The sequence below is a fragment of the Perca fluviatilis genome, chromosome 19 (genome assembly GCF_010015445.1).
Source record: "Perca fluviatilis chromosome 19, GENO_Pfluv_1.0, whole genome shotgun sequence".
Taxonomy (NCBI): Eukaryota; Metazoa; Chordata; class Actinopteri; order Perciformes; family Percidae; genus Perca; species Perca fluviatilis.
In genome coordinates, this window is record NC_053130.1 from 34,962,906 (window position 1) to 34,977,902 (window position 14,997).

At 43.4% G+C, this 14,997-nt stretch overlaps 1 protein-coding gene across 2 annotated transcripts in view; it reads right to left on the reverse strand.

Annotated features, from left to right (window-relative positions):
• Positions 1–905: 905 nt before the first annotated feature.
• The window catches only part of hspa12a (heat shock protein 12A), a 58,810-nt gene continuing 44,718 nt past the window's right edge, over positions 906–14,997 (reverse strand). The window contains exons 9-13 of one of the 2 annotated variants that reach the window (XM_039783839.1): positions 10,458–10,544; positions 6,217–6,321; positions 5,868–6,126; positions 2,680–2,783; positions 906–1,980 (exon numbers count right to left, since the gene is read on the reverse strand). In XM_039783839.1, the coding sequence (XP_039639773.1) occupies positions 1,349–1,980; positions 2,680–2,783; positions 5,868–6,126; positions 6,217–6,321; positions 10,458–10,544 (1,187 nt within the window). In that variant the 3' untranslated portion in view covers positions 906–1,348. The remainder of the gene's footprint in view (positions 1,981–2,679; positions 2,784–5,867; positions 6,127–6,216; positions 6,322–10,457; positions 10,545–14,997) is intronic. The other variant, XM_039783840.1, reaches the window with a different exon arrangement.

The window sequence follows — 14,997 nt, forward strand, 5'->3', positions numbered from 1 at the left end:
CAGCATCAGCATCAGCCTCAGCCTCAGCCTCAGCATCAGCCTCAGCATCAGCCTCAGCATCAGCCTCAGCATCAGCCTCAGCCTCAGCCTCAGCCTCAGCCGCCTCAGCCTCAGCATCAGCCTCAGCCTCAGCATCAGCCTCAGCCTCAGCCTCAGCCTCAGCCTCAGCCTCAGCATCAGCCTCAGCATCAGCCTCAGCATCAGCCTCAGCCTCAGCCTCAGCCTCAGCCTCAGCCTCAGCATCAGCCTCAGCCTCAGCCTCAGCATCAGCCTCAGCATCAGCCTCAGCATCAGCCTCAGCCTCAGCCTCAGCATCAGCATCAGCCTCAGCCTCAGCCTCAGCATCAGCCTCAGCATCAGCCTCAGAATCAGCCTCAGCATCAGCCTCAGCATCAGCCTCAGCCTCAGCATCAGCCTCAGCATCAGCCTCAGCGCCTCAGCCTCAGCCTCAGCATCAGCCTCAGCATCAGCCTCAGCATCAGCCTCAGCATCAGCCTCAGCCTCAGCATCAGCCTCAGCATCAGCCTCAGCCTCAGCCTCAGCCTCAGCCTCAGCATCAGCCTCAGCATCAGCATCAGCCTCAGCATCAGCCTCAGCCTCAGCCTCAGCATCAGCATCAGCCTCAGCATCAGCATCAGCATCAGCATCAGCCTCAGCCTCAGCCTCAGCATCAGCCTCAGCATCAGCCTCAGCATCAGCCTCAGCATCAGCATCAGCCTCAGCATCAGCCTCAGCCTCAGCCTCAGCATCAGCATCAGCCTCAGCATCAGCCTCAGCCTCAGCATCAGCATCAGCATCAGCCTCAGCATCAGCCTCAGCATCAGCCTCAGCCTCAGCCTCAGCCTCAGCCTCAGCCTCAGCATCAGCCTCAGCCTCAGCATCAGCATCAGCATCAGCCTCAGCATCAGCCTCAGCATCAGCCTCAGCCTCAGCCTCAGCCTCAGCCTGATCGTGGGGTGTGTATGCTATGGTTTGTTATGAGTGTGTCAACACTATGGAGCTCTGCAGCAAACAGACTACAGGGTCGGGGTGAGGCGACGGACCTTAAACACACTGAACTCAACCAGACTGTCTTTTTCCTTTTTCCTAACATGAATTCTACAGTTGAACAGTCAGCCCGGGTTTAAGGGGAAGTTTAACACTTTGATTCCAACTGTCTACCACCCACACTTAAACACAGTGACGGAGCCTTGATATTCATTATCATTAACCATTTTACAGTAAACCTCCCCAGCTTGCTGTGTGTGTGTGTGTGTGTGTGTGTGTGTGTGTGTGTGTGTGTGCGTCTGTGCGTGCGTGTGTGTGTATGTTAACATTTTTCCAACAATTTTGGAACATCGCTCTCTTCTCAGTGGCTTAGGAAGTCAATGCTAGCTTTAACGGTGCGTCCGGTGGACACATCCACTGCCATGGCCCGGATCTCTGTGTCACCAAACTGCATGAGCGTCTGGATCTCGCGGCGCGGCGCTGCGCTTTCCGTTCCGCTTACGTCCAAGCGAAGTGTCCCACACTTCCTGACGCCCGGCTCGCTGATGAAGCCTGCCTTCTCCTTCTCGGAGCAGTAGACGTGGATGACGATGACCTGCTGAGAGGGCTTGGCCGGCGTGTAGCTCCGCTTCACCATCTCACCCAGCGCCACCGACTGGTCGGCAGCGATGAAGGTGTCAAAGACGTCGGTGCACCAGCGCGTGCCGTCCTTCACCAGCAGCTTCTCCGGCGGGTGCTTGCCATCCACGAAGCGGTTGAGGACGCCCACCCCGTATGTGAGGGGCGCGCGGCGGACTTTAATGATGCTGGGGTCCAGGCCGAACAGCACAGCGCCCTTTAGGATAGTAAGGCCAACATCGTGGGGGATGATGATGCGGCTGCGGCCCTGGAGCATGTCCTGGACAGCGTGCTGCAGCAGGGGGGACTCAGCGAAACCTCCCACCAGGAACAGGAATTTAATGTCGCTCACCTCTGGCTTCTCAAACAGCTCCGCTGTAGGACAGAAACAGAATCTCAACTGACGGTTACACGAAGGACAACATATACTATTCGTGATCTATTTAGGTTAATGTTAATGGATGTGCCCTGATGTCAATTAGATGTGTAACAGTTACTTGTAACCCCAGTACCAGGTTGCACCAGCTATGTGTTAAGTATAAACGTAGACTAGTTTGAATATAAGTTCTAACTTAGGTCGGAGTTTGCGCGCTACTAGTCTCGCATTGACAGACCTTCCTCCGCAGCACTGCGGAGGAGGGTCTGGCGAGTCCACACAGCACAATCACAATCGTCTTGGGCAGTGCTAAGCTCCGGACGGAGCCACGGTGCCTCTGCTAAATAGTCTCAGGAAGGAACTTGTTTTGGTGGAACATGTACGTTCAAAAGTAGTTTTAGTCGTGCAACAGAAAACTCTGATTGGACAGAGTTTAGATCGCCAACACAAAGAAAAAGGAAGGTAATGGACGTCGGGCCTAAATGAGGGACATCTGGCGGAATTTTCAGCAATCCTGGAAATGTAATGTCGTCGATATAAACGCTCTACTGACAAAAGAATAGAGGTTTGTATCGAATTGTGGGTCAAAAATCGTGATACGAACCAAATTGTGGGTTTGGTGTATCATTACAGCCCTAGTGTTTATGCATGCATGTGTGTGTGTGTATGTATGTGTGTGTGTGTGCGTGTACACTTACTGAGATGTTGGATGATGTGGTCTATGGTGGACTTGAAGAGAGAATTCATAGCATCTGGACTCATCCTCAGCATCCCCTGAGACGACCATTTCACAAAGTCCACACTAGAAGAGGACGGGAGAGGAAATGAATGAGTATAAAGGGCTGGGTGGTATGATCAGAAGCCATATTACAATATTAATGACAACAATTTCACGTATCAATTTATCACAAATTATCACGGGGGGAGGGTGTGTAGCCACAGTCATGGCGTGCTGCCCTCCCCATCGCTGCTTCTCTTCATAGAAAGCTTAGGCTACATTTAGGGAGTGAGGAGTTGCAGCGTTCGCCTAGACCGGCAGGGGGGTGTGTGTAGCAACAGTCACGGCGCGCCCCCTCCCTATCTCTGCTTCTCTGCAGCTCTTAGTTATGCTGTTATAGTTTTAGACTGCCGGGGGACTTCCTTTGACACACTGAGCTTCTCTCTCCTCTCTCTTTCCATCTGTGTGCTTCCATGTTCCAGATATGCCTTTTACTAACCTAGCTCTGGGGAGCTTATTCCCTGGAGTCCTTATGTTTTCTTTTCGCCCAGCATGTTTCCTTGTATTAGGGTGGCACCAAAATCATGGTTGCAGCTGTCGCTGTGGTCCTGCTGCGCGCCCTGCTATGTCCTGTTACACCCTGCTACCCCCTGCAGTGCTCTGCTACGTCCTGTGACACCCTGCTATACCCTGCTACATCATGTGACTCCCTGCAGTGCCCTGCTATGCCATGAACTACTACAACTACTATTTCTAGTCACTGATCCATTATCTTTATTGTGACTGTTATTGCCACTGTTCATCACCCCCCCAACTGGCACCGTCAGACACCGCCTACCAAGAGCCTGGGTCTGTCCCAGGTTTCTCCCTGAGAGGGAGTTTTTCCTCACCACTGTAGCACTAACTGCTTGCTCTTGGGGGGAATTACTGGAGTTGTTGGGTCTTTGTAAATCATAGAGTGTGGTCTAGACCTACTCTATCTGTAAAGTGTCCTGAGATGACTCTTTTTATGATTTGATACTATAAATCAAATTGAATTGAATTTAAATCAAATTGAATTGAATTTAAATCAAATTGAATTGAATTTAAATCAAATTGAATTGAATTTAAATCAAATTGAATTGAATATGACCAAATCATATATCAAATTAAAATCTGTAACAGTTGCATACATGGAACGCCAGACTGACGCGGACCCTCAATTGTATTATGAATGGAACTGTGTAAATGTCTGCACAACCGGTACAAGTCCACAGCTGTCCGTGTGCACAGAAAGTAAGTCTGAGCATTTGGGAATCTATGCAGCCCGGACAGATCAATCAGCAAATATTTACAAGAGGTGACCTTTAAAATTAAGCATGATTGTGCAACTCTATTGTTTTAAATGCATTCATAAAGTGTTTTTGGTGGATAGATTGAAAGCAAAGTGTATTTTCAGATCAGTTAATGTGTTCCCCAGCTTGAAAACCTGAAGCTGAAACTAGTGACAGCGTGGGCTCTGTATGCTGTCATAGATGTTTCTATTCCCCTCATTCCTGTCTCTTGAGGCGTACAAGCACATCTCTACGCCTGATGCAGTCTCTATGTCCAATCATAAATCCTGAAAGAATCAATAGTAGCCATCTGCAGTGATCCCGTGTGTGTGAGTCATGTACAGTATGTGTAGATGGGAGTGTGATGTTAATGTTAATGTTGGCCCCTCCCAATTTTCTTCAGCACAATGAGACAGACTGAGCACTTCCAGTTAGGTGTCAGAGGAGCCTTTGGCGCACTGAGGGCTCCAGTTTCAGCCATATAAATATCTTTTAATGTCCCTCTCTGTGGGATTATGAAAATCCACACAGACATGAGACAGGGCCATTAAAATCTAGACTCCATGCTGGTCCCAGAAGTCAGTCGTTATAGTACTCTAATGGCTTCAAGTGAAAAGTTACATCACCATTTATATCTTCTCTGTCGAACATTGAGTGCTAATGCTGTGTTATTTTATCAAGTCTGGAGGTTAAGAATTCTTTTTTTAATTTTACCACATCTGGATTGACTGTGCTACACTCTACTTGATGATTGAAGTATGTGATTAAACTGTTTCCCAAGCTCAGATTTCACCAATTTCACGTGTTCAAAAATACAATTTGTATTTTGTGTTTGTATACTGTATGTTTCACCCATTGTGCACCACTACAGACGTACACATCCAGCTAATACTTTTATTTAAGATTATGTTTTGTGGGTCTTTTTTCCCTTTATTTGAAGGAGACAGTGGATAGACAGGAAAGGTGGGAGAGAGACGGGGGATGACACGCAGCAAAGGGCTGCAGGTCGGATTCGAACCCGGGCCGCCACAAAGGCCTCAGCCTATATGGGTGAGCTTGAGGTCGCCCCACACATCCAGCTTCCTGATAACAAAATCCAACTGGTGGAAATGCAGTGAACATTGTTGTGCAAATGCATTTCTATGTCCCATTCACTGTCTCAATGCGCTGTACGGCAGCCATGCAAATGCATCAATTAAGCTGTGGAGGAGTGTACCAACGTTACTGTAATCAGTGCTGCTCCTGTCGAATAAAGGGGGATTGGAATAAAAAATAGTGCATCTTTACAGTAATGGATAATCTACTCTCCATCTTATCTTCTACCTATCTATTCCTGTTCAGGGTATTACTAGTCTCGTATTGCCAGACCTTCCTCCACAGCGCTGCGGAGGAGGGTCTGGCGAGTCCACACAACATCCTGGATGGGAGAAAAACGTGCTCTGGTTTATTGGCATTTCTTTCAATCACTATCGTCCGGACGGAGCCACGGTGCCTCTGCTAAACAGCCTCAGGAAGGAACTTGTTTTGGTGGAACATGTGGACGTTCAAAAGTAGTTTTAGTCGTGCAACAGAAAACTCAGATTGGACAGATAGTCTAGCTAGCTGTCTGGATTTACCCTGCAGAGATCTGAGGAACAGTTAACCATAGTCCTCACAAATCCACCAGAGGTTAGAACACCAACACAGAGACAGAGGAAGGGGACGGACATCCGGCCTAAATAAGGGACATCCAGCGGAATTTCCAGCGGCAACGGAGCAATCCCAGAAATGAAATGACGTCGATATAGACTAGGGTATTATAGACACACTTTCCAACGTGTCAGGGATTGCTCCCTGGTTTTCTGTAAGTACTCACTTGCTTTTGCGCAGGGCGTGTTCCACGCTGTGGCCCCTGAACTTCTTGTAGTAGTCGATGAAGGAGAAGGGCAGGTTAATGTTGAGGGGGTTGCTTCTGTCAGGGGCTGCTGCCCTCTTTCGAGACTCAAACGCAATCATCAGGTCCACCCAGGCGGCCGGCCTCTTGATCTTAAATTGGTCGATGAAATCCTGGCCAAAGATCCTACATAGCAGCTTCTCAAATTCATAGTCAATCCCGATAGAGCCATAGGGACCACCTGGGAAAAGAGGGGATTGGGAATCAAATAAAAACAGGATGAAACCCCAGCTGCATGAAGCAGAGAGACATGATGTTAAGTGTCATTTACCTGAGGCCTTGTAGAGCTCTTTTAGATGTCCCTCTGGAAGACGAATCTGATGGACAGTCAGATCCACTGTTCCCCCGCCACAGTCCACCACCACATATCGGTCACCTGCACAGAGAATACACACACATGGAACATGGTGTGCAGTAAGTTGAGGTGCAAGGCATCTAAAATGCTTGTTATCTAAATATTCCATTTGTTAGGACAGAATTAGGCAAAACTGTATTTGATTATGCACCATATAAATGGAATAACTTGCAGATTCTAATGAAATTGAACACCCTGATTCCATTTAATCACTTTGACTCTAATTGTTTGATGTGTGTACTGTGTATTGCAACTGTATATTATATATTAATTACTATGTTCAGTAATTTTTATATGTATTGCAATTTTATATGGCATGTAATCGGGGCATCATGTGAAATGAGAGCTTGCTCTCAATTGGCTCTCCCTGAATAAATAAAGGTGATGTGATGGGGACTCATTGCTCAGACATGCAGCCACAGCTTCTCTACCACAACTCTGCTGATTTTAAGAACATTCTCGAGGGAGGTTCAACGTGACTCTCTGTGGCTCTTGAGCTTTCTGATCCAGGCCACAGAGAGTACTGCTAACCTACATTCCTGTAGCTGCATTATCAGCAGTGCAGCGGTGAGGTGATGAAAGAAGAGAAAGTGGATGAGGTAAAGAGAGGGACTCAGGATTGGCTTTGCCACAGTTTGACACATCAGTGAAACACATTTAAGGTCACTTTTTAAGCATTGCTTTATTACTACATGTCACAGACCTTAAAGTGGGTGCGCACCTCAAGGTAGGTAGCTCTACTAATGCCATTCACTGCACTGTTATTTCTAATCATAGTTCTATTATATTTATTGTTACAATAAGTGCCATGGCGCATCATGCCAACTGCTATAATCATTATGAGTCATATTTCTTTATATCTGTATTCCAGTATCAGTGTCTCTGTGTCCGCAGCAGATGGCTGCCCACCAAGAGCCAGGTTCTGTCTGAGGTTTCTGCCTGTTTAAACAAGTTTTTCCTCACCACTGTCACACCAAATGCTTGCTCTTGGGGGGAATTGTTGTTGTCTTTGTAAATTATAGTGTGGTCTAGACCTACTCTACCTGTAAAGTGTCTTGAGATTACTTCTGTTGTGATTTGACACTATAAATAAAATGAAATTTCCTTTGTATGGATAGATGGATAGATGATAGATATATAGATAGACAGATGGATGGATAGATGATAGATAGATAGATAGATAGATAGATAGATGGATGGATAGATGATAGATAGATAGATAGATGGATAGATAGATGGATGGATGGATGGATGGATAGATAGATAGACAGATAGATAGATAAACTTAAAACAAAAAGTAAGGAAATTTGTGTTAAGTGGATTATTTCTCTGTGGTAACAATGCTTTTTGGCAATAAATCTTATACCGTTGGAAAGCCTGTTTAGTTCCCTTACAAATGGTGCCCCATTTGTAAGGAACATGCATTTGTGGGATGAGCAGCAGCGCTGAGTATGTGGGTTGCGCCCATGAAAAATTTGCCAAATCTCTGCCAAGGTCACTCTGGCACGAACAGCACGCATATCTCTACAGTCTGGGACCGAACTCTATCCTCCAAGATGACAACGCTCACCCCCACAGGGCGGGGTTTATCAGAGCCTACCTCCAGAATGTGGGAGTGGAGAGGATGGAATGGCCTGCCAGCAGTCTTGACTTCAACTCCATTTAACACTTGTGGGATCAGCTTGGGCGTGCTGTTCGTGCCAGAGTGACCAACACAACCACGTTGGCTGACTTGCGACAAATGCTGGTTGAAGAATGGGATGCCATCCCACAGCAGTGTGTGACCAGGCTGGTGACCAGCATGAGGAGGAGGTGCCAGGCTGTTGTGGCTGTGTATGGTTCTTCCACACGCTACTGAGGCTCCTGTTTGTGAAATTAATAAATTGTTAAATTGCCAATATGTCTTGTTTCTTCAAACTTCAATCATCCAATCCACCAAACACCAAACAAGTCATTGGCAGAATAAGCTGTTTGGCATTGGCAGAGAAGATTTGGCAAATTTTTCATGGGCGCAACCCACATACTCAGTGCTGCTGCTCATCCCACAAATGCATGTTCCTTTCAAATGGGGCACCATTTGAAAGGAAACTAAACAGTCTTTCCAAAGGTATAACATTTATTGCCAAAAAGCATTGTTACCACAGAGAAATAATCCACCAAACACAAATTTCCTTACTTTTTGTTTTAAGTTTAGATAGATGGATAGATGGATAGATGGATAGATAGATTATACGACGCAAAAATCCCCCTTCAGCATGTGTGTAGAACGCACCAGGCAGAGCAGCAGCTACACAGCGCTTGAAGATGATGTAGTATTAACAGAGACAACAGTAATGAGTAGTATGAAAGCCTGAAATTCCACGTAGGGAGCATAGTGTCAAACAACACAGGACTTTGACCCAGGAGACCGAGGTTAGTGTCCCGTGTGTCACGTTTCCTAAACCCAACTGTCCCGTTCTTCTTTTCCTAAACCCAACTGTCCCGTTCTTCTTTTCCTAAACACAACTGTCCCGTTCTTCTTTACCTAAACACAACTGTCCCGTTCCTCTTTTCCTAAACCCAACTGTCCCGTTCTTCTTTCCTAAACCCAACTGTCCCGTTCTTCTTTTCCTAAACCCAACCGTCCCGTTCTTCTTTACCTTAACCAAACCGTCCCGTTCTTCTTTTCCTAAACCCAACTGTCCCGTTCTTCTTTTCCTAAACCCAACTGTCCCGTTCTTCTTTTCCTAAACCCAACTGTCCCGTTCTTCTTTTCCTAAACCCAACTGTCCCGTTCTTCTTTTCCTAAACCCATATGTCCCATTCTTCTTTTCCTAAACCCAACTGTCCCGTTCTTCTTTTCCTAAACCCAACTGTCCCGTTCTTCTTTTCCTAAACCCAACTGTCCCGTTCTTTTCCTAAACCCAACTGTCCCGTTCTTCTTTTCCTAAACCCAACTGTCCCGTTCTTCTTTTCCTAAACCCAACTGTCCCGTTCTTCTTTTCCTAAACCCATATGTCCCATTCTTCTTTTCCTAAACCCAACTGTCCCGTTCTTCTTTTCCTAAACCCAACTGTCCCGTTCTTCTTTTCCTAAACCCAACTGTCCCGTTCTTCTTTTCCTAAACCCAACTGTCCCGTTCTTTTCCTAAACCCAACTGTCCTGTTCTTGTCTCGCGTGTCACGCAAACGTACCTTTTATAAGCCCACCCACGATCTTTCCCTAAACCTAACTGCATTAAAAGTGACGCCAATAGTCCCGACCAAGTGCGTTTAAATATGACACTAAGGGAGACTTTTAGCGTCGATAACAACGGCAAAGATACCTGACCAAGCGTCCGTATTTCACGCGATGGGAGTGAGAATGGCAATGTGTTGGTACAGACAGTTTGCGTAATACTTTTACTTTTCCTTATCAACCTTTGTTTTATCTTCCAAGTATGTCCAACTAACCTGGGAATTTGTTTACAACTTCTCTGAGCATCGGCCTGCCGGTGTTTCTTCTTCACCTGTCTAACCTATGACACTGCCCTGTTCTGAGTACAATGTCATCCTACCTGACAGAACCAATGAAAAGTACTATTAAAATAAAATCCAAGTTGTAATAAACCTTAGTTTTCCTTCAAGGACTTTAGAACTAAACTGAAGAAGTGGGAAGTAATGTACAGACATACATGTCTGTACGTGGAGTGGAACAAATTACAGCATGTTCTTAAAATCAACTCACTTGTGCCTTTTGGACAATTTAGAAATCTGGTTTTAAACTTGCAAACTTCTACTTGTACTTGCTGTACATAATTGTACTTTCTTTTGTATCTGTATTGTCCTAATTTATTTATCAAATTTTAGTTATCAAATTTTCAATCCAAATATTTCAAAGTTGTATTGTCTTTTTATCTTTCTTATGATGGTGTATTCTTTTCTGTGTTGTTTTGTTATTGTGTAATTATTCAATGTCGTTGTAAATGAGGGCCAAAGCTCTTTCGAGTTTAAGTTGAATGAATGTAAGCTAAGCTAAGTCTCCAGATTGTTACAGTTCCCCAAAAAACTAACATTCTTTATTTCTACCAAAATCTCTAGAGTTAGTACCTAATGTGGCAGATTGGCAGCATAGGAAAGAGCAAGAGGAAGAAGGAAAGGAAAGCATAACAGATGAGTAAAAGAAGAGAGAGACTCTACCTTCTTCCAGCTCCGACCAAAGCTCCCCTATGACATTTTCCACCAAAAAGGTGCGGCTCTGCCGGTTGCGCCGCACATGCTCCTTTGCTGCTTGTTAACAGAGAGAGAATGTTCTGGTGAGTGGGATGAAGCCGTGAAGCTCTGCTGTGCAGCTCATATACAGTGGTGTGTGTGAGGCAAGCGGCAAGCTGAGATGCACATGGATCCACGCTGTGAGCAAGTCAGATTCAGAGTTTAATCATTTATTCTGTCTATGATGCATATATTTTTATAAGAGCAGCTGCATTTAAATGAGAAATAGATCATTTGGCTGGTTTGGCCCGCAGGCCTTGAGTTTGACACGTGTGCTCTAGGACTATCTGTCACACCAATCATGTTGCTCACAGTGTTAACATGCAGTGAAGGGGACATGTGACTCCATCAAGACCCCCCCCCTCCCCCCTCCATGAAATAAAAGGAAAAAAATATTCTGTATAGGTGATCCAAAGTTTAACTTATCCGACATCAACCTCCCAGGGTCATGATTCTACATTCATGCTCCATTGAAGGAAATTACATAAAGGAGTTCAACAAGCAAATGTTTCTGCAACAGTGGTTTTGATTAAATGAACATTTTCTAAAACAAATACCTAAACATTTCTACAAGCATTCATTGTGTTTTAACGTATATCTAAGAACCCCAGTGTCCTACTACAGGCTACTGCAGCTGTAGCCCAGTGGAGCCATGGGCCCTGAGGTCAGCAGGAAGACCTGACAGGAGGAAATGTCAGCGGGACATTTCCTCCTACACACAGGAAACAATACACACAATGAAGGACAAGTCTCGTTAGTTTTGCAGAGGGCATGAGAGAGGTCTAGTGTTAACATTACATCAGCCTAACATTCCAACAACATCATTACCTCCCAAGACTGATTTACAATTGAGCAGTTGTATTACAAAATGTTCTGTGAAATCTGAATTTGGTAATATTCTTATAATAAAGTATGTCATTGCAAATCTATCACTATTTATTTATAACTGTATAAGTATAGTAACTGTATAAGGCTTGTATGTCTTATACTGTTTAAAAAATATTCCTATTTTGTTTTATAATTGTTTTTCTATAAGAAATGTTTGTTCTGTGCGAACAGGTTTTAGATTGTGAGTTATTTATAATGTGATAGTTAGTTAGCTGAGTGTGACTGTTAGTTTGATCTCTTGTTTATGGGAAATGTATGTGTGTATGTTTGAGGGTGTACACATGCATGTGTATGTATGTGGGTGTGGATAAGTGTATTGCATATTGATGTGATTTTACATATATTCATGTAATGGAACGTCTGCGATGTAATGGGTATGTATTTTGTGTCTAGTGTGGACCCCAGGAACAGTAGCTGACTCCTACAGCATCAGCTAATGGGAGTCTTTTTAACAACGACAAACAATAAACAATTATATATCAAATATCAGCCAGGAAATGATTGTCTAACAGGAGACATTAAATGACAGTGGGAAGGCCCATTATGGGAAAGTCAAAAGGACACCGCAGCAGTAGATTCCAAGTTGAATATTCCTTTTGTTTTCCAGACAACAGCTAAAGACTTGAGCTGAAAAAACGTATAATATCCTGATACATTATTAAAGGGTAACTTCAGGTTTTTTCAACCTGGACCCTATTTTCCCAGGTTTTGGTTTCTAAGTGACTGACAGGAACAACATGGTCCAGTATTACTGATAACAAGACTGCTAACAACCTTCAGTCAGCGTCCACTAAAAGTTCTGTTGTTGCCGCTGACAGACTCAGATTATTATTCTAAGTGTGTGACAACATTATGGGATGGATCCCTACAGAGATAGACCTTTTAGTTAAAGAGTAAAATACTTCTTGTTAAACAAGAAACAGCCCCGAAATCACCATCACCAAACCCACGTATGGTGCATAACGGCCATGGGACAACACTACCCTGTCGAAATGTATGCGCTGCACAAGTATGCACAGTGCACTACGTGTAAGTGCGCTTACGGAAGTATACGAATTGGGACACACTTCTAGTTTCTGGGTCCCAAAGGTCCCTGCTCTGGGGGTAGAACTTTCTGATGGCCCTGGAACTATTGAGGTGGAGTATGCAGTAATGATCGTTACTGATGGGTGCTGCTGTAAAACCACTGGTTGTCTCAATATTAGGATGCGAGACAGACTTTTCTTGTAATCCTACTTTTCATTCAATCCTTGTCAATCCCAATTGGTCTTCTCATCTAATTTCTTGTAACATAACATAAGGCTACTTGTCAAGTTTATTAAGATTAACATGTTGCTGCCGGCTTCCTGACTAATCTAAAGGCACTGTCATTTTTGGTCCGTTATTGGACTATTTAGCCTTATCTGCTCAGCTCTTCAGATGTGGTGGAAATGAAAACAGGAATGTGCAAAAGTAAATTTTAGTTCCTGGGTCTCCATGGTGACTGGACAAAAGGGGAGCATATTTCTGGTACTAATTTGCAGCCTTGCAGAACGTTCTGAATCCCACAATCAATTGAAAATCACAAGTCCTATGAACTTGGAATCCCAAACAGGCAGTCAGCTGTTTGTTGCAGTCCACCCTCTGGCTGATCAGATAATAAAAAGCCTCCTGTTTTTCCCTGCGTTTTGGTAAAGAGATCTACTCTACATCAGGCATGTGGTTAATGTCAGCACCCCCCCTTGACTAAATTTAGCTTTATCTTGTGTTTCTTCTTTTCCTGATCTGTAATCTGTAGTGTTTATTTATCATATGAAGATCAAAATCAATTGAAAATCTAGTATTAAAGTGTTTAGGGTTCCTGAGGGAGTAAAAGGATTTGTGGTAAAAAAAATATATAGTACAAAATATTTATTAATTTAATGATTAAATAAGTTAGTGTCTCCAAACTTACCTCAATTACAACTTGTCTCCTGCTAGTTGTACTACAGCACTTACTTTTAAAAAATAAGTTAAATTAATAAATATTTTTATCTCTTTTCGGTGTTGTAATTTGTAGACGTCCCTAAGCACTCATCTTACTGCCGGTAGCAGCAGCAGCAGAGAGCAGAAGCCAACAGGCAATTGTTATTTAAAATAAACTCCTGGTGTACTTACAAACTTTGCAATCCATCGTTTTATGAGTACATAACCTATTTGTACTGGTGTAGAAGTTTGGTATCATTTTGGGCATTATTAGTGGGGTAACTTACGAGATACACAGTTGGATCCATTAGCGATTGCACTAAGCTATTCAGCTGATAACGCTACTCTACGCTAACTCTCCCAATGTTAGACCCAGGTGAAAAAAGCTTCTGGGAGGGTGTTTGGCTCGAGGTCATGGTGCAAAGGACCCTAGGGTGAAATTACTCCGAACCATCACTTTAAACCTAAAACAGCTAAGATATAAAACCTTTATCAATATAAATTGGTCAGACATGTTTCTCCACACAAGATTAATGTATCTTCCTCAACACAGGGGTCATTAGAGTGGTTAGTTGTGAATGTCTTAATACATCTATTGAGAATGTGAGTGCACACATGCCCGTGAGATTCAAGTAGAAGTGCTTTTCCAACGAAACGCCTTCATACACATTCATATCTGATGGTATAAAAAAGAAAAAATGAACAAATGGAAATATTAGACAAGATTGTTTTAAATGACTGTCTATTTGGATAACAAAAACAGACCTATTGGACCTGGGTATATCTTGTCTGCATGCAAGTGAATGATATACTGTGGTTGTCTTTACAGAGAAGATAAGAAGTTGGACTAAAAGGAACCCTGTAAATCCTTATTTTGGATTTTACATTTTGATGGTGGTGATGGACAAAAACTAAATAAAAGTGAAAAATGTATTATTTTAAAAAAGAAAGGAGAGGGTACTTGCTGTTGCTGCTTCACATTGCCAAAACTATGTCATAGTAATGTACAGTGCAAGAATAATGACCAAAGAGTCATTGTGTAATGGATGGAAGCTAGAAATGTCCTTCATGTAATATGGTTCATTAATAACCAGGTAATAAGCTAGAACTTGTTAAGGTAATACTTTTCCAGTTCCAGTGTTAACCGTTACCTATGATTGATGAACTGTACTAACATTCTCTTGTTGGTATACTTAAATATTGCATCATTAGGTTTCAATGTGGGTCAGTTTTTGATATTTGCGGACATAGTTCATTAAAGTGTAACCACTCATCTTTTATCAAACTAAAGCAAATGATGATGTATGATGTTATCCACTGTATTACACTACTATAGCGGTACTGTATTTTAGGTCAATTGGTAGGCATTGCATTCATAGGTTTCTCCCAGCTTTCTAGTGATGACTGAAACTCAACACAGTTTCAAACATCAAGGGGGACCTGGGAGGACATTTGGGCCTATAATAAAGATCCCATCAGAAATGGGAATAATTCATTAATGAAGATCCAATTAAAGGGGGTTAAGGATAAGGATAAGCCTTTATATAGGATAGAATCTTGGAAAAGAAAAAAAAGCAAGTTGAAATGTGATGGCTGGATCAAAATAAAAAGTCATGCATTCCCTGTCTGAATAAAA